The 18,372-nt window shown below is 41.7% G+C and overlaps 1 protein-coding gene across 3 annotated transcripts in view; it reads left to right on the top strand.

The window, feature by feature from the left end:
• Nucleotides 1-18,372, top strand: part of LOC147338775 (talin-2) — a 103,922-nt gene that overhangs the window by 71,885 nt on the left and 13,665 nt on the right. For all 3 annotated transcript variants that reach the window (XM_086277172.1, XM_086277256.1, XM_086277335.1), the window contains exons 23-44: nucleotides 1,812-1,940; nucleotides 2,646-2,759; nucleotides 2,910-3,023; nucleotides 3,457-3,591; nucleotides 3,812-3,940; nucleotides 4,111-4,213; nucleotides 4,942-5,150; nucleotides 6,260-6,379; nucleotides 6,863-7,060; nucleotides 7,211-7,350; nucleotides 8,010-8,103; nucleotides 8,292-8,381; nucleotides 8,481-8,603; nucleotides 8,710-8,853; nucleotides 9,662-9,823; nucleotides 9,927-10,067; nucleotides 10,180-10,361; nucleotides 12,406-12,538; nucleotides 13,110-13,211; nucleotides 13,784-13,954; nucleotides 15,893-16,039; nucleotides 17,805-17,906. In XM_086277172.1, coding sequence (XP_086133298.1) covers nucleotides 1,812-1,940; nucleotides 2,646-2,759; nucleotides 2,910-3,023; nucleotides 3,457-3,591; nucleotides 3,812-3,940; nucleotides 4,111-4,213; nucleotides 4,942-5,150; nucleotides 6,260-6,379; nucleotides 6,863-7,060; nucleotides 7,211-7,350; nucleotides 8,010-8,103; nucleotides 8,292-8,381; nucleotides 8,481-8,603; nucleotides 8,710-8,853; nucleotides 9,662-9,823; nucleotides 9,927-10,067; nucleotides 10,180-10,361; nucleotides 12,406-12,538; nucleotides 13,110-13,211; nucleotides 13,784-13,954; nucleotides 15,893-16,039; nucleotides 17,805-17,906 — 2,982 coding nt within the window. The remainder of the gene's footprint in view (nucleotides 1-1,811; nucleotides 1,941-2,645; nucleotides 2,760-2,909; nucleotides 3,024-3,456; nucleotides 3,592-3,811; nucleotides 3,941-4,110; nucleotides 4,214-4,941; nucleotides 5,151-6,259; nucleotides 6,380-6,862; nucleotides 7,061-7,210; nucleotides 7,351-8,009; nucleotides 8,104-8,291; nucleotides 8,382-8,480; nucleotides 8,604-8,709; nucleotides 8,854-9,661; nucleotides 9,824-9,926; nucleotides 10,068-10,179; nucleotides 10,362-12,405; nucleotides 12,539-13,109; nucleotides 13,212-13,783; nucleotides 13,955-15,892; nucleotides 16,040-17,804; nucleotides 17,907-18,372) is intronic.

The raw sequence follows: 18,372 nt of genomic DNA, 5'->3' as shown, positions 1-18,372 counted from the left end.
TCCAGTGGGCTTGGCTTTGCTTCTCCGGTATGTATAAAATGACCTTTATAGTGACAGCAGAGGGGAAAGAAGCAGAACCAGAGACCCCAAGAGGGGAGGTAGGTGTGTGTGTTCACACAAAGGGGAGAGAGGTTATTCTGCTTGGTCTTGTTGGCACGGTTCTAATTCTTTAATAAAAGATGACCTTAAAAACTTTTTCAATTTAAAAAGAAAAAAAGCCCCTCTTGATCCTTATTTCTAGGATGCTTTTCTCAAAGTCAACATCTACAGGGTCAGTCTTCTTGTTAAGCTGCATATTGAATTGTTGTTGGTTAATGTTGTGAATTAGCGTTGGTGGTTTAGTGACACTGCTCATTCTTTTGTACTTGTAGAGTTTGTGTGTTAGAGTTATTTTATTTTAAATACTTTGAAATTACACATTAAAAATCTAGGCCTTGTTTAGTTGATTTATAGACACTTGGAGTTGTGTGAATAGTGACTTTTATATTGCTAAAATTTCTAACATTCAGGCAGTTTTGGAGCTCACCGAGTAACAAATTATACTTTGAAATGAAATGAAGAAAATCCTGCTCCCTTAAACCTTCCTCTGGTAAACAGCAATAGTTGAGATTAGGAATTACTTTGAAGTACAGAAACAATAATCAACTAAAGTGTAAAATTCACAGAATTGGTCTGAAGCAATATATTGTTTAGTTTTCTCTCATCTACTTATTACTTCATAACTTTTTTATGAAAGCAACATTAAAATTGCCTGGACATCAAAATTGATTCTCCCCAGACTTTTGAGGTCAGGCTTAGCTTTGCCTCTTATCTCATCGTCTTCTATCCAAATTATTTATCTGCTATCTTTCGACATCGGTCCCGTTATCTTTCAACAGAATCTCACGCTGATATTAATAACTCTCAACTTCCACCATGAAAATTAAATGATGCCCTCCAGCTGGTTGGTAGAGTCTGATGCCAGACTTATCACCATCACAGCTGTATGTTTATCCGTTTGAATGGAAGCTGAGACCTTAGCCAACCATTGCCTTGGTAACGGGTTTAGCATATTTAGCTTATTTCTTTTGCTCCAAATTGTAAAATCAATGCTGATGCTTGAGCACTGTTGACTTGCTGAAACTCGCGTACCATGCTGCTATTAAACAATCTCGGATTTTAAAGACTAGTTCCCCAGGATGAATTCTTTCTTGCAAAGTGTTGTTACACCCTGTGGAAAACATCACTTTCTAATAATTATGCAAATTGGCTGCTCTATTTAAATGGTGTCAGCAGTTGCCAACAGGCTGATGACAGCTGCAAACTGCACCGACTCGAAACCGGTTACTAACAACATTTTAACTCTGATTAATGCTCTTGGAGCACAAAATTAGTTTTGTTTTTGTCTGTGTGCTCGTGATATATTGGGTTGCAGTGACTTCTGCCAGTAGCATCAGTGAGGTTAAATATTTCTTTAATGACATGTGTTGTCATGCACACCTTCCTCTCTGTGTAGCTGCAGGTGATGCTCCCCATTAATTAACTTAATGGCAGAAGGCTGAGCTTTCTCTCCAACAGCAGGAGACGGGAAGGTGCGAGTACCCAGTAAACATGTACCGCTGTATGTATAAACAGGAAGATGGAAAAGCTTCTTGATATGAATAAACAACAGCTCCTGACATTTAGCCGTCTACAAAGAAATGATTGTTTGCATCAGGTTGAGCAGTGGGAAAGTCATTTTCAAAGATTTCTCGGGACTGGACGTTCTAAGATTATTTCTTCCTGCCTTGCCTATCTGTCATGTATAGGCTTATCTGTGTGTGTGTTCTCAGGGAGCAGCAGCCTACCCAGAAAATGAAGACCAGCAGCAGAGACTGAGGGAGGCTGCAGAGGGGCTGCGTGTGGCCACTAATGCTGCTGCTCAGAATGCCATCAAGAAGAAACTGATCAACAGACTGGAGGTCAGCAGAGCAAAATTAGCAGTTGCACATCGACCCAAGTGAATAAGCTACCACAGACAGATGATATTTCTTCCTGAATTTAGCCTGAGAGGTGATATCGTGCTATCTCCAGCACCAATTCTAAATGTCACCATCTCTAAAGTTGTATTAGTATTAGGATACTGTGTCACCGTCTACAAAGTTCAAATGAGGCACCAAAGATTAGGGAAGATGAGATTTTGATGTTTACTAAGCTGTTTTCACCATTTAAATGTCAGGTTTTAAATATTTGCTTCAGTTTGTTTATTTCTTTCTTTTTGCCTGAAATGGGAAAAGAAGTGCAATCGAAATGGATCGAAAGTTGCTCGTATGCCTTAAGGTTGCTTGACTCACAACTCAATATCGCCTCAAATAATAATGTTGAGCTCGTTCAGAAGGATTTCTAAAATTCACCTGATTTTGTTTATTTAATTTCATTTTTTAAATGCACTTTCCTTGTACATAGTCTTTTTACATAACGCCTTTTTTTTTTTTTTTTTAAATATAGGAAGAAAATGTATGGAAACACAAGTCCCACTCTTAATTATTAGTCTTTTATGCTGCATATTTAGCAGCATATTTACCATTTCAGCATCCAGAAGCAGAGGAGTGAAGAGAGTGTGACACCTGACTGCGAAACCATATTCTACATGTGACGTTTGTGTGGGTCTTGTCATTATTCCTCAGAATGCTGCCAAGCAAGCTGCAGCTGCAGCCACACAGACAATCGCCGCTGCTCAAAACGCCGCCGCCTCCAACAAGAACACAGCTGCTCACCAGCAGCTGGTGCAGAGTTGTAAGGTGAGGGATGTTGCTAACAGCAGGGTGCCATTTATTTTTGGTGGTTTTGGCTTCTTTTTTTTTTAATGTGAACTGCATTGAAACTTTGTGCTTCATACTATGTTTCTTTCATATCTTTATGGTAATGTGTCTCCATGTTTGTGTGTGTAGGCAGTTGCAGATCACATCCCACAGCTTGTCCAGGGAGTCCGTGGCAGTCAGGCCAAACCGGAGGACCTGAGTGCACAGTTGGCCCTCATTATTGCCAGCCAGAACTTCTTACAGGTGCAGCCCTTTATGATCTTTTGGTTTGCCTGTTTTGCTGGTGTGGGGATTGTTAAAAGTTTATGTGCCCGCACTCGTACTGGGTAACTTCAGTCCTACATTGGAAACCAGGCTAAAAGTATAAATAGTGCTTCTGTCATGTGGGGACGTTAAAAATAGGCCGGTAACCTCTTTTTGGTGTTAGCGGGCGGTTACAGAAATGCTGGTGTGATGGTATTATGTGTTAAATACCTAACTGGGGTTTCAGAGCCCCACATAATACCCTTTGAAGAAATATCAACAAGTCTGTGAACTACACAGTGCACTGGTTGCTTGATTCTCTAAGGGAACGCGTTCCGTTGAGCCCTATACGATTTAAATAAATACAATTTTATTAAAATTTAAATTAATGTTTTTTGGGGGGTTTTTTCCCCACATCTCTCTCTCTCTGCAGCCTGGCAGTAAGATGGTGACCTCGGCCAAGTCATCTGTTCCCACGGTGACTGATCAGGCTGCAGCCATGCAACTGGGTCAGTGTGCCAAGAACCTGGCCACCTGCCTGGCGGAGCTGAGGACGTCTGCACAGAAGGTAGAGCATAGACACGCACGGGAATTCTTGCATTCCCATGTGTGCATGTAGGAATTTATTCTTGCATGCATAGTATTCACAAAATGACTGGATTTTGGACATGCAGATCGCATGTGCAAGAAAATATTTTACCTTTGTGGTTCATATACAAATTTTAGACCTCATAGGAACAGACAAAAAGCCATATAGACATATGCCATATACTTGCTTTTGTTTCTAGGCTCATGAAGCTTGTGGCCCCATGGAGATAGACTCTGCCCTTACAGCCATCCAGACCCTAAGAAGTGAGCTACAAGATGCCAAGATGACTGCTGTGAATGCCCAACTAAAACCACTTCCTGGAGAATCAGTAAGAAACACTGTAGCCCCATAAAGCAGAGTCGGGACTCAGCTGCACTAGATTCAAGACATGCTCATGCTGCCAGTGCATGAGCATGTCAGAAGCGAGTTTGCAGACTAATATTTTGTTTTCAGTTACTAAAATACAAAGCCCCCCCCCCCCCCCCCCCCTTTCTCTAGCTGGAGAAGTGTGCTCAGGATCTGGGAAGCACCTCCAAGTCTGTGGGATCCTCTATGGCTCAGCTGCTCACCTGTGCTGCACAAGGAAATGAACACTACACAGGTTGGTACTGCTGACATCATTCTAGTAAAAAAACCGTCAAACCGAGGCAAGAGGAAGAAATCTTTATCGTTTTAGGAAACCACATACAACCTTTCATCTATTGCCTCAAGAAGGCCTACTTCTTTATTATAAACCAACTAGACCCGCAGCTTGATGTCGCACCTTAATGAGCTGAATTTATGGTCACTAGTTGTCTTGACCTTTCTCAAGTTCATCCTGTGCTATTTTCTCTTGCTTTGCTCTCCAGAATGTAGCACACACAAGGCTCGCTGGTGATTTCATTAGCTTTAACAGTATCCTCGGTTAGAGCACAGCCCAAAGAACCAGAGGAGAAATGCACCCATCGCCTGGAACCCGTTTTTCCTTTTTCCTCCCCCTTGAGTAATCTTGTTATCCGAACCATAATATGGCTTCATTCCATTTGTTTTATCCTATCCAGCTAATTTGTTGTGGATGAGATGTCACATTTCTCATGAGACTCTCATTGTCGGTTCCTGTCTGTGAGGGGAAAGAGCCTCATGGCACCTTGTTGCTTGTTGCTTCACATTTCTCGAGACAGAAGAATTACTTTTTGTGCCTTTAACAAATGCCATTACAAATTTTTATGACTCGAAGATGACAGTGAACACTGTCTTGTCACAAAGTGTCATAGCTTTAATAACGCACTGTGATGCCTCTGTGTCAGTTACATTTGTACTCTCTCTTACCTCTGATCATCGTGCGTGTAGGAATAGCAGCCAGAGAGACAGCTCAGGCTCTAAAAACACTCGCCCAAGCAGCCCGTGGCGTTGCTGCTTCCACCACGGAGCCCAAGGGCGCGGCTGCCATGTTGGACTCGGCCCGTGACGTTATGGAGGGCTCTGCGCTTCTCATACATGAGGCTAAGCAGGCACTGATTTCCCCCGGAGACGCTGAGAGCCAGCAGAGACTGGCACAGGTGAGATGGTTCAGAATTGCTCGAGGTTATGGAGTCCAACACTGCAGATGGCAGGAAGGCTCGGTGCAGCCCTCGGCTTCCTTTCAGATTATGGCACCTGTGCCTTAAAAGTAAAGTCATCAAAATAAACTCCTGAACAATCATGAACTAAATGAAATACACTGTTAAAAGTAATATTTTTCCCCTGGGACTCACGGAGGAATTGAACAGGAAGTTTAATAATAGATCTTACTGAATATGTTGTGAATTTACACGATGTGACTTTTAAAGATGAAACCAGGTTCTGTTTTTGTTTAATATATTTATTAATCAGCCTTTCTTTCTTTTGGTTAATATGTTTAGTTGAATATTTACGTTTAGAAGGATATCTACGTCTGCTTGGTGATGCAGTCAAGTGAACACCTGTCAAATTTAGCAAGTAGCTCTATAATAAACCAGGTGGCAATTTAATTATTTATACCTCGTTGCCCAGGTGTTTTCCACTCAAAATGAATAAATGATGTGGTATCAATGGAGAAAAATGAATATTAGAATAACCAAATAGTGTTATCTAAGACCTTTTGGAAATGTTTAGTAAAACAAATAAATTTTGGATGTGCGAGCCTCTCTGTTATCTTTGAACTGCTTCACTGAGATGTCATGTTGTTGTGTGCTTCAGGGGTCGCTATGTGATATTTATGATGGAAAAAAATTCTGTTATTTTCCATGAAGAAACATGACAGAATGAGACAGTTTCTTAAGACTCAGGTCTATGAAAATAAGTAATGGCTTAAATAAAATATACAAATAAAAGTAGTACAACAAATGAATGTAATAAAAAAATTCTATAAACTAATCAACTATACAATAAATGACCCTTTAAAATAAAAATAATGGCCTGCTCCATAAGTCTATTAAAAAGTGCAGCAGTTTGAAGTGAAAAATGTTTATTTTCAGAGGCGTGACAGCTGAACAGTCTCACTACATCTGACAAAAACCTTTTCAGCCTTATGGACAACTGGCACTTTTTGGGGATAATTGCTATGCTCATTAACGTTTTGAGTTTGGATTTCTAGATTAGCTTGTCCACCTGTGCCCACCCTCCTAACCCAGTTTGCTGTGTGTTTCAGGTGGCGAAGGCTGTGTCTCATTCCCTAAACAACTGCGTTAACTGTCTACCTGGCCAGAAGGATGTGGACATGGCTCTCAAGAGCATCGGAGAGGCCAGCAAGAAGCTACTGATTGAAACCGTGAGTCATCGGAGCTCTGCCGGCACAACATCGGCATCACAGATTGCTTTCCGTTCCCACGGCGGGAGGGAAAAAAAGAAACAACCTCGAGAAATATGTGATTAATGACGCGTACAAGTTAAGAGCAGGACTGACCTTTTAAATATCATTTCAAGCATTCTTTAGTGACCACTTTTAAATCATTCAGCAGCGTTGTTCATCTGACGGGAGTGTAAACCTGATTTCATTTAAGCATGCAAGTCAGGAAAGGGGCATGATTTACATTTCTATTGCTTTTTAGACATTTGTCAAGTTTCAAATTTAAGACTGAACATGTTTTGGTTTACAGACAGTTTTCAGTTTATAGGGTTAGCACTAAAGTGACATCATTATTGCTGATACACCTGCTGTAAATGCATTGGGGAACTGTTAGATATTACTCTGACGCTTACAAATAATTTAATTTCTTTCATCTTGAATCATTCTATTTTGTGCTGCCTTCAGATCCCACCCGCCTCAAAGTCATTCCAGGAGGCCCAGAGTGAGCTCAACCAAACAGCAGCTGAACTAAACCAGTCAGCGGGCGAGGTGGTCCACGCCTCCAGAGGCTCCAGCAGCCAGCTGGCTGTGGCCTCTGGAAAGTTCAGCCAAGACTTTGATGAGTTCCTGGATGCTGGCATCGAGATGGCTGGGCACACTCAGGTTGGTTTTGTATCTCAATTCCAACATCTGGTCATCAATATTAAGACAGTAGTAGCACGTATCACAACTCAGATATCCCAGTAAAGAGACAAAGACTTCAGACTCCTTTGAAATGTATTTTCACACGCTTGTGTGTGTGTGTCATTCTAGAAAAAGGACGACCAGGTGCAGGTGATTGGTAACCTGAAGAACATCTCCATGGCTTCTAGCAAACTGCTGTTGGCTGCTAAAAGTCTGTCTGTGGACCCAGCAGCAGCAAACGCCAAGAACCTGCTAGCTGCTGCAGCAAGGTACTACAACTGGCCCCTACACACACCCACAAACCATGATTTTTAATATTTACAGCAGATTTGATTGGTAGTATCTCATGATAGATCTTAAGATCAAAGAGTCGATATAAGGCTCAAGGTCCAGGGTTCGGTAATAAGACTAACAGCAAATAATTAGCTGTTCAAAGCTATGAACATAATAATTCTATTTTATTGCTATTGGTTTAGATCTGTTTTTTAAACTACCACTTTACTCATTCGGTAATGAGCATATGGTAAAAGCGTCTATCAAGGCAAGTGGGCTTTGTTATGATTTTCACATTATCAGCAAAATGCACTCAGAAATCTGCTTGCTATGATAACATACTCATTAATGGGTTTAATGGGGCCAATTTCAGCTGCCAACCAAAACGGGTCATTTAAAAAATTAAAAGCAAACAAAAAGAGAGATGCAAACAAAATGTTGAGACGATCAGATAAGGGGATGAAATTGATAAGCTTGCACAAACAAAAAAGACGTAGGTATTTGCAAGGGTGAGTGTATAAGCTGTGTTATTAGCACACAGAAACAAGCAGGAATAATTCTCACATTTCAAAAGCGACGCGCACAGAATAAAAGCCTGTTTCCCTTACGCTCTCGTGGACTGGAGTGTGATGTTTGTTCCTCTTCTCTATGCCAGAGCTGTGACTGACAGCATCAACCAGCTGATCACTCTGTGCACACAGCAGGCTCCAGGGCAGAAGGAGTGTGACAATGCCCTGAGAGAGTTGGAGGTAAATAAAACTTTTCCACCTTGCGATCAAGCATTCGCGATCAAGCATTCGCAATCATCAATGGTGTCAGCGAGTTTCAATACAAGCTGTGGATTATAAGACGCCTCTCTTTTCTGGCACTGACTAATGAGAATAAAGTGAAAATAAAAGCCTCTCAAACTTCTTTAAAACCTTTATTCATCTCCCAGGCTGTCAGAGGAATGCTTGACAACCCTAATGAACCGGTCAGTGACCTCTCCTACTTTGACTGTATCGAGAGTGTGATGGAGAACTCGAAGGTAGGCTTTTGACTAAAGCAGACAGACACAAAGCACACGGCACACTTCCAATTAGGCATCTTAAGCGTACCATTTCTTCTCTGCCGACTCTCTGTTCAGGTCCTGGGAGAGTCTATGGCTGGCATTTCTCAGAACTGCAAAACCGGGGATGTGTCTGCATTTGGCGACTGTGTGGGATCAGCGTCTAAAGCCCTGTGTGGCCTCACTGAAGCCGCAGGACAGGTACAGAGTGTTAGAGCAACGATTGTCACGCTCCCTGGGCAAATAAAGAAACAGCAGTCGGGGTGATTATGGGGAATGCTGTTTGATGAGTGTTATTTTTCCACAGGCTTCTTACTTGGTGGGTGTGTCAGACCCTAACAGTCAGGCGGGACACCAGGGTTTGGTGGATCCCATACAGTTTGCTAAAGCCAACCAAGCAATCCAGATGGCCTGTCAGAATCTTGTTGACCCAGAAAGCAGCCCCTCCCAGGTATATCCACTGTTCTGCTCATATACAACCAAAGCCAGTTAATTATATAAAAGTGTAATATACAGTGCCAACATAGCACTGTGGTTACGCTGTTCTGCAGAGATGTTATAGTATGATTCATTATCAGACCAGTGTGTTGGACTGATATGTGTTCAGAATAGCATTTCTAGAAAACAGAATTATTGAAGCAGACGGTTATCCGTTTGCTCAGAATTGCTTAATATTCTGTGCAGAAGCATCCAACTGTTTGGTAGCCAGATGCTTTCCCTGCAGATCTGGAAGTCTAATATTAATATTTGCTCTATTATTGCCTTTATTTCCATCAACAACTGTCTGCGTTGAAGATTAACATCTTTTTGTCTAATTATGCAACTTCTTAAGCACTCTCACATAAGTCACATTTCAGCTCATCGGTCTATACCAGAGATTTTAATGAAAATCTTTTATTAGTAAATGATTTTTAGTTCAAATAAATGGAAATGGCACAAAACTGCATACATACCACATGGGCGTCTGCAGGGAGTTCCTGAGTCAATTCCCTGCTAACCAGACCTTAACTGCATTCTCCTACTTTCTTTCATCTCATTTCTTCTTATCTCTGCGGAGACTGTCTGATGAAGCCAAAAGTTCCAGAAAACGTTCAAAACAAAAATAAATGCTGTACATTTGGGCCTCTTATATCAAATCTAGTATTTCCAGTAGTCAGCTTTGATCTGATCTATCGCTACAGATACTGTCCTGAATTTATGTTGTAAGATTGCCCATGCCTGCAGTATCACTGACAATTGACCATTTTACTGTTTTACAGGTTCTCTCAGCAGCCACCATCGTTGCTAAGCACACCTCGGCATTGTGCAATGCCTGTCGTCTCGCTTCTTCTAAGACAACCAATCCTGTTGCCAAGAGGCACTTTGTGCAGTCTGCCAAGGAGGTTGCCAACAGCACTGCCAACTTGGTCAAAACAATTAAGGTATGTTTCTATCTTGTCAAAAGTTTGATAACTTTAATACAGTCAGTTTTAATGCTATTTGTTTCATACACCCTTTTTAAAATTCCATTCTCTCACTTTCCAGGCTTTAGATGGTGATTTCTCAGAGGAAAACAGGAACAGGTGTCGAGTCGCCACGGCTCCACTAATTGAAGCTGTTGAAAACTTGACAACATTTGCTTCCAACCCAGAGTTTGCCAGCGTGCCCGCTAAAATCAGCACTGAGGTGTGGCTCTGTTAACATTAGTGCAGGACTGTTGCGCGTTTTTACAGTTTACCGGTTGAAGAAAAATTTGGAAAATTATGCAAAATTTAGATTGAGTTTGTTTTTTCTTTAGGGCTCTGCAGCACAGGAGCCCATCCTCCAGTCGGCACGGTCTATGCTTGATAGCTCCACCCATCTGCTCAAAACCGCACGCTCATTGGTTATCAACCCAAAAGACCCGCCCACGTGGTCCGTCCTGGCCGGTCATTCTCGTACTGTCTCCGACTCCATCAAGAGTCTCATCACAGCCATCCGGTTAGTTAACAATGATTCAGTGAGACTTGCAAAAGACAAACTACAGCAGGAGTGTTTATGCAAAGGTTTAAGGAACACTTTGACATTTTGGGTGATAGGTACATTCACTTTGTTGCTGATGGTTAGGTGAGGAGATCAATACTGCTCATGTCTGTTAGATAAATATGAAGTTGGTGCCATCATCTGTTCAGATTTAGGTTTGAAAATGGGCAAACAGCTAGGGCAGCAGAATTTAAACAAAAACAAAATAATATCATGATTTGGCAGGGATTGTGAAACCCTTTCAACCCAGGAAGACTCCAAATCACCAGTTTTTTTTTTTTGTTTTTTTTTTTTTAAATGACATCAGAAACAGCAGTATGCGACATTACGTGATGGCAGAGCTTCAGTTCATCCTTTGTCATTTTTTTTTTTTTTTTTTTTTTTTAATAAATAGGACAGGGGGAATGAATGAGAGAGAGAGGGGGAGAGAAAGAAAGAAAACCAAAGGGGAGAAGAGACGGTGAGAAGGGGGGGAAGAGAGACAAAAAAAAAAAAAAACTCCTGGGTCACCTGTATGGAGAAAAAAACAAACAAACAAACAAACAGAGGAGACAGCAAACAACAAAGAGCAACATAATAATAGAGAAAACAAAGCACCATCACAATAAACTAGCTAGTCATAGATATCAGTATTTACTAAGTAATAAACGATATTGTGCAGCACGCAAGATAGACAGCGCACAGTGTGCTTTGAGGCAGCAGCCAAGAAAGCTTTAGTCCGCGTCTGTGAATACCCATGTGTGCATACCTGTGTGGATCAGCATGCTTGCATTCCAAAGGTTTCTCCGTGTAATGATCTGCTAGGGAGTGTGGGGGGGCCACAGCCCCGTCCTCCTTGGCGGCCGCTTGTCGGGGCCTGGGGCCTGGGGCTCGCTCGGGCCCCTTTGGAGGTGGGGTGCCCCCGGCCTCTCGGCCTAGGGCTCGGTCACTCAGGCGCAGCTGGGGGCCGGCGGAGCTCACGGGCGCGTCACTGCAACTCCCCCTGACTTCTGCTCCGCGGCTGCTGGGCGAGCCCTCATCTGGGACTCTCCTCAGCTCTTACTGGGACAGTGGCGCGGCTGCCCCTCTGTTGGTCTTCCATGGTCTCTTGTGTTCTGGGGGCCTCTGGATGTCTGGAGTTTCAAATCACCAGTTTAATAATTTATCGCACTTCAACACCACTGTAGTCTATTTCCGTGCAGTGATGAATTGTGCGTAACACAGTTTGTGCTCCCTTTTTATCTGCTTGTATTGCTGTATAAAGCACCTTGAGAGGGGGCAGCCAAAAGCTGTAACCTGGGGTTACGTACACTTGTGTTTTGTGCAGCTCACATTTTTAATCTCCTCTTTCACACAGTTTTGTACCTGACCTTGATCAGAACAAAACTGATGCCCATGAGAGGCTAATTCCATGAGACCAAACACACTGAATGTTAAGGTTCTCATTCGTCTCAGAACATCTGCACATTAGCATTCATGCGTAGCCGGCTTAGCGTCGCTTTCAGTTCTGATGCCCTTATCGCCCGTCTTCCTTTTTAGACTGCAAATTCAGTACTGGGAGTGTAATAGAATTCAGTGATATATTTCAGGCCAAAGAATACACATAGCATCCTGCAGCAGCCGGGCTCATAACTTTGTCAGCCTCATTAAGCACAGAGACGAGGTTTTATTTTAGTCTTACTTTTGGTGTGCCACCGTGCATGGAAATGGATGTTTAACGAACTTAATCTGCCCATGAGGCCGGAGCCACAGACAAATCAAAGGCTTCAAAGCTAATTTTGCTGCCTGGCTTGATCTCCCTATGCAGAGACGAGACCCTACAGGCCACAGTTTGGCAGATGTGACCTGAGCATCAATGAGACGAGGAAGCCAGTAGAGAAAGGGGGGGGGGGGGGGATAGAAATCCTGCAATGTGTCTGTGTTTTAATAATTCCAATGTTAACATTTCTTCTTCTGGTCTTTTCCTTTCTTCATTACTCATTTTTGTCTTTCTGGTTCCCTTTTTCTCCTCTCCTGTTTGCAGGGACAAGGCCCCAGGCCAGCGGGAGTGCGATTCGTCAATTGATAACATCAACAAATGTATCCGGGACATTGAGCAGGCCTCTCTGGCCGCTGTCAGCCAGAACTTACCCAGCAGAGACGACATCTCACTGGAGGTAAGCGGCCATCGGAAGATGGCTCCGAATCTTTGCAGACACAAACTTTGTCTGTGTTTTCATTTGTTTTTTTGTTACTTGCGTAGATATTAATCTGCTCCTTTTGCCTTTTCTTTTTTCCCACTTCCACTTTTCCCACTTTTTTGTATGCTAAATCTGTCGGTTTTGAGTCTATTTTTAGTGGTATTAATGAGGTTTTCTGTCCTTGTCCTTCTCTCAGACCATTCAAGAGAGACTAGGGATTATTTCTTTCTTTTCCTTTTGTGTCTTTGAGTGTAACAAAACATTTGAATGGCAGTAGTTCTTCTTGCAGTAGTCCTTCAGCACAGTATGGGCAGAATGTGAGTCTTATGTTTAACACCCTGACACTGGCTTTAATGGGGAAGTTTTGGCACCTGCTAAATAATAAAAAGTTTAAGCTCGCATATTAAAAGTCAGAGTAGCTCAGGGCAGTTATCCTTCTGTTATGTTTCCTGCTTTTTAGCAGGTCCCAGCTGCCTTCTTTGAATGCACCTCTGTCTCCCATAAAAAGCAACACAAAAACCAATTTCTTTTTATTTCCTCTCTTCAGGCACTACAAGAGCAACTGACGTCCACCGTGCAGGAAATTGGCCACTTAATTGACCCCGTTTCCACTGCTGCCAGGGGCGAAGCTTCCCAACTAGGACACAAGGTATATAGGGCAGTGCCTTAATTATTATTATACTGCAACTGTGGAGCAACAAAGTTGTCTTTGTCAGCAGCAGGATTCAGTGGCAGGAGTGTTGCCTATATGTTTAGGTTAGCTGTGGGCTGTTATAATTATCTCAGCATTATCTATCATTAAATAATAGTGATTTTTGAAACAAAAAGTTGATGCATTGTTCAAGCAGCAGGGTTAGTTTGACTTTTATATGAGTAAACTTTCACATCCCACTAGAATGCTCTGTGTCACTGTCCATCTTTGCAAACTTATCAGCATTTCTTCACGTGTTGTAAAGAAGATTATTACTGCAACATATTCCTTTTTTATTCTGTCTGCACACCAAATAGTCTGCTTAATGGCCTGAAATTGTGCCCAGTAAGTGAAATGTATAAAAGGTTTAACACTTATATGACCGTACCATTTTGAAATAATTTGAGAAGCTGCTCATTTTCTGAAACCGTGCTTCTTCACGTGTGAATGTGACACTTAGCACTTCAGCCTACATATCGCTGACTCGTGCTGTTTCTCTGGACTCATTAAAAACTTTTCTTTTACCTCAGGTGACTCAGTTGGCTGGCTACTTTGAGCCACTGATCAAGGCCTCCGTGGGTGTGGCGTCCAAGCTGAAGGACCACCAGCAGCAGATGACTTTCCTGGACCAAACAAAGACGCTGGCTGAGTCGGCTCTGCAAATGCTCTATGCTGCCAAAGAGGGTGGAGGAAACCCAAAGGCACGACCATTTTATGCTTTATGCACCTTGTTTAAAGTGCTCCTTCGCTTCCTTTACACATATTGGAAAATGATCTCCATCATTAAGTTTTCCAGTGCATCAACAAGTATAATTAACTGTATTTATTGCACACTTATGATACACAGTGATGTGTCAAAAGGGTGGAGCAAAGGGTGTCACCATTTAGGCCTTTTTAACTCCTCCCAAACAACGGGAGCAAAAGAGTATCACACATGCGTGACGAGGGAGAGACGGGCCTGTGTGCCACCACAGTTTTAATCAGTTGATCAAAATACGATTAAAGTGGAGACTTTCAGCTTTAATTAAAAGGGTTTTACAAAATTTCTGCATTAACCATTTTGGAATTACAGATATTTGGTGGAAAAAACAAAATAAGTAAATAATCCCAGAAGAAATAATAATCTGCTAAATTCTTTAAAATAATGAATGCACACTGACCAGCTCGGCAGCACAAAAAGGTCTGATTACAGAATTATTTCCATGGTTAAGTAAAACAGTTTCACGGCATCTAACCAATTCTTGAAAACTTGGTAAGCACATAATTGTCTTCAAAAACTGTAATGAATGGAAATAAAGAGGGTTTACAATAAAGTGCAAACCACTGGTTACACTCAGAGACAAGATTTTGTATATCTCTAAATAAAAAAGAAAAATCTTTGGACAGATGAAACCAAATGGAGGAAAGAAACAAACTGTTATGTCAGTAACATCTGTTCCCTGAAGGGGTTGAAGAAGATATAACACATATAGGATGAGATATAACACTTCCTGGTTGAAGACACTTCTGTTCACGCCATTAATGCAAACGATATGTGACATATGTGAGGCCCTGCCTGCATATAATACACCCTTATCATCACAGTCATCCCTCAGTTTTGATAGCCGCTCTTCACCGAGCCCAGCTGCACAATGGCGGTGTATCTAATTCCTCTCCTTCAGGGAACAGAAGTTGAGGACAGAACAGTTTGTACCCTTTCAGGCAATTCACTCTGTACACACATAGTATCAAATATATATACATCTCACAAAGCAGCTGCTGAACCAGAGTCAGACCACCATCATCCGACTGCAGGGTAGATCCAGCCGAGAGGACACAATGAACCACTGACGGGACTGCCAGGTCCAAATGATAGAACCAAACAAAAGTGTGCAGTGATGATCAAGTAACTGCAGCACAAACATCATTCACAGGAATACCTGTAAAAAGACCCCATGAGGATGCCATTCCTCTGGTGCAATGTGCTTTCACACTTTGAGGAAAAAAGAGAGTCCCTTTGCCAGGGAGATGGACTCCATAATCCGGTAGGAGAGCCTCTGTTTAGACGGAGATCTACCTCTGGATGGATTAACTAAGCAGACCAACAATTCATCACACTGAGTATCGTCAATATAGGTAGGAAACACTGCACCAGACATAGAGAATACAGCCTACTCTGCTCCTCAGATGGAAAAGTGGGGTGACAAAAGCTCAGATTCATAGAGCTATAAGTTGTAGGAATAACCTCAGGTAAAAACGCAGTATTTGGCCATAATATGATGGGCAAATGGCGCTCGCCTCATGCTAGTCCACATCCAACAAATCTCATGATCCAAAGCATACCACATTATCTGTCAAACACGCTAGAGGCGATGTTATGACATGGACATGCATGGGTACTAGTATGTCATGGCTGCTAGTGTTTATAGTGTACAGAGCTATACTCTCTGCTCAGATTCAGCCAAACGCTGCAGAAGTGACTCGATTTCAGTGCAAATGGATAATGTTCCAAATACATATTGCAAAAACCTAAATGTTACTAAAGGCAAATAAATCCTGATATCCTGATATATGGGTTAGTTTGACAAGGTCATTTTTAAACCTCTGAAAATGGGGGTGCGTGTATTTCACATGTGCTTGTGCTATGTCACATTTCACAGGCATCCCATACCCATGATGCTATAGCAGAGGCAGCTCAGCTCATGAAGGAGGCGGTTGATGACATCATGGTGACACTTAATGAAGCTGCCAGTGAGGTGGGAATGGTGGGAGGAATGGTGGAGTCGATCGCAGATGCCATGGCCAAGGTGAGTGCAGCCGGTTACAGTGTGTCGTCATTTGGATCAGAAGCCACAGAATAACATCTACACCAATTTAAAGATATGTTTAGAGTTTTATTTGGTTAAATTAATTGCACTCTCTGGTTCATAAATAACAGACATTACTGCAGCTCTAAAAAAAAACAAACAAACCTCCACCTTTAAGCTCTTTGTCCGCATCAGCGATTGTCTGCTTTTCACCATCATCTATTTCAGCTCATCACCAACTATGTGGTGATTGACAGCTCTATTCTGTCTTCATTTGTGTTGCAAGACAGCATGGCTGCTAGTCAGATAATACATCATCCAACATTATCTTACAATGAGCAAAACCACCTGCTGTCCACCCTGTTCCCAACATCCAAAACAGGCATGGAAAATTAAACATAGACTAAAAACTAAAAATGCAGCAACTTGATATTTTATTCCACAGTTAGAGTCCATTTTAGTATGAATTTTTAAACCTGCGTAGTGGGAAACATCCTGTTTTGAAAGATTTCCCACCTACGGAAGCCAGAATGCTATAAAGAAACTGAGTGTGTGGTAAATGGATTAAAAGTTAATAGCCATAACAGAAGTTGTCTTATGGAAGCAAATGTTACAGAGCAATCAGCATCTAATTAAAGTTTTATTCTTTTCTTGTGTTCATTTGACCCATGACTTCCCGTTGCTCTGTGTAACATCTTGATTACAACCATAATGTTTCCCAGGCGTCATTTAAAAGTCACTGATTAACATATTAATACAAATCACGAGCAACTGAAGCAAAGGAACATTGACTGTGAACGCAGCCATTCTTACTCGGAGTCAGATAATTTGACCTATCTTTCCAATTAACAGTGAAACTATTGGCTTGAAAACCAAGAAAAAGCCTTTTATCTCGAGTACAGGCAGCAGCTAGCATCAGCTAATTATATTTCTCCTTACCGTGCTGAGTGAGGAGCATTGCAAAGGTGAAGAAGCGTCTCAGGAGTGTGGCTTCACCAGAGGGAACAGCATCTTTGCATCAACTTTGTGTGGCATGTCATGAATAATTTATGAAAACGGTTCATTTTTAGTACATGTTGAGCATGCAGGTGCGTGTTTTGTCTGCGTGTCAGTCAGTGCAGTTGATTAAATGGGGATAATCCTCCCCAATAATCCCATTGGCGTAATGGTCACCCTCCATTGTGGTTTTTAGCAGCGGCGATTTAAACAGCTTTTCTGATTAACTTTGAGTCACCTAGTCGAGGCTGCAGATTTTAACGTATTATTTCTATCAGCAGGAGGTGCAAACATCATGCACTTGCAGTATTATGCTATCTTGCAGTACCAGCATGTTTTTCTGGAATCTCTTTTGTCTTCTCTGCCTTTTCCGTGATATTACAAGTAGTCTAATTTGGCAGAAATGCTAGAAACGTATAATGTTTGAACTGCAAGCTGATGATCAAATGTTTTTGGGGTTGATGCGGTTTTAAAGCTGTAATTACAGAGTGCATAATTCATAATGAGTGTTTATCATTCATACAGAGGGTTTCCCTGAATAGAAAGCTGCATTAATGTCGGTTTGCTGATGCCTGCACACCTGACAAAATTGGTATAATTGAAGGGTAGATTAGATGTAACGTGCCATTACAAGTTAAAGAGCTGAAAAATTGATTTCCTTCACGTTTGAAGATGTTTGTTCCTTTCGCGAAGGACAAACCGATCGTGCCTAAAATGAAAAAATGCAGTGGCAATTTAACTGTGTGTTGATGCGTGTGTTTTTCCTTAGCTGGATGAAGGTACACCACCTGAACCTGAGGGCTCATTTGTGGATTACCAGACCAGTATGGTGAAATACTCTAAAGCCATTGCTGTCACTGCTCAGGAAATGGTAAGCTCTCAAAATAACTCTTAAGATTTTTGTTCCTGAAGTACACCTGTGACCTACGACTGGGTTATTGTTGATTATAAACGAAATACTTTGATTTACATGTCAATTCTGAAATCAAGCTTTTTTCTGATAATCCACGGTTTGATGTTGTAGTTTATCAGCCATCTGCGGTTAGTAGAAATTGTCCTGTCGTGTGGTCCTAATTCTCCATCTTTGTGAGATGACTAGTCGGTTAAATCGAAGCGAATCAAGCTCATTTATAAAAGAAAAATTGATTTTGACTTCACAGCATTTCATAGCGTAGTTAGTAAGTGAGACAGACTTAATGATTTTATCTACCTGGGAGAATCCAAAGATCTGATTAAAATTATTTATCCACCTGCAGTCCCTCGTTTATTTTAATGTTCTCCATTTGTCACATCTCTACTTTCGTCCTCTCATTTGATCACTTTGGTAACCTTGTGAT

This window comes from Aulonocara sp. 'chitande type north' Nkhata Bay, linkage group LG1, assembly GCF_057382095.1.
Source record: "Aulonocara sp. 'chitande type north' Nkhata Bay isolate Kocher_YH1m ecotype deep benthic linkage group LG1, A_spYH_male_GT1.1, whole genome shotgun sequence".
Lineage (NCBI taxonomy): Eukaryota > Metazoa > Chordata > Actinopteri > Cichliformes > Cichlidae > Aulonocara > Aulonocara sp. 'chitande type north' Nkhata Bay.
Note: the sequence above shows the minus strand (reverse complement) of the source record. Positions and strands in the feature narration are given on the sequence as shown.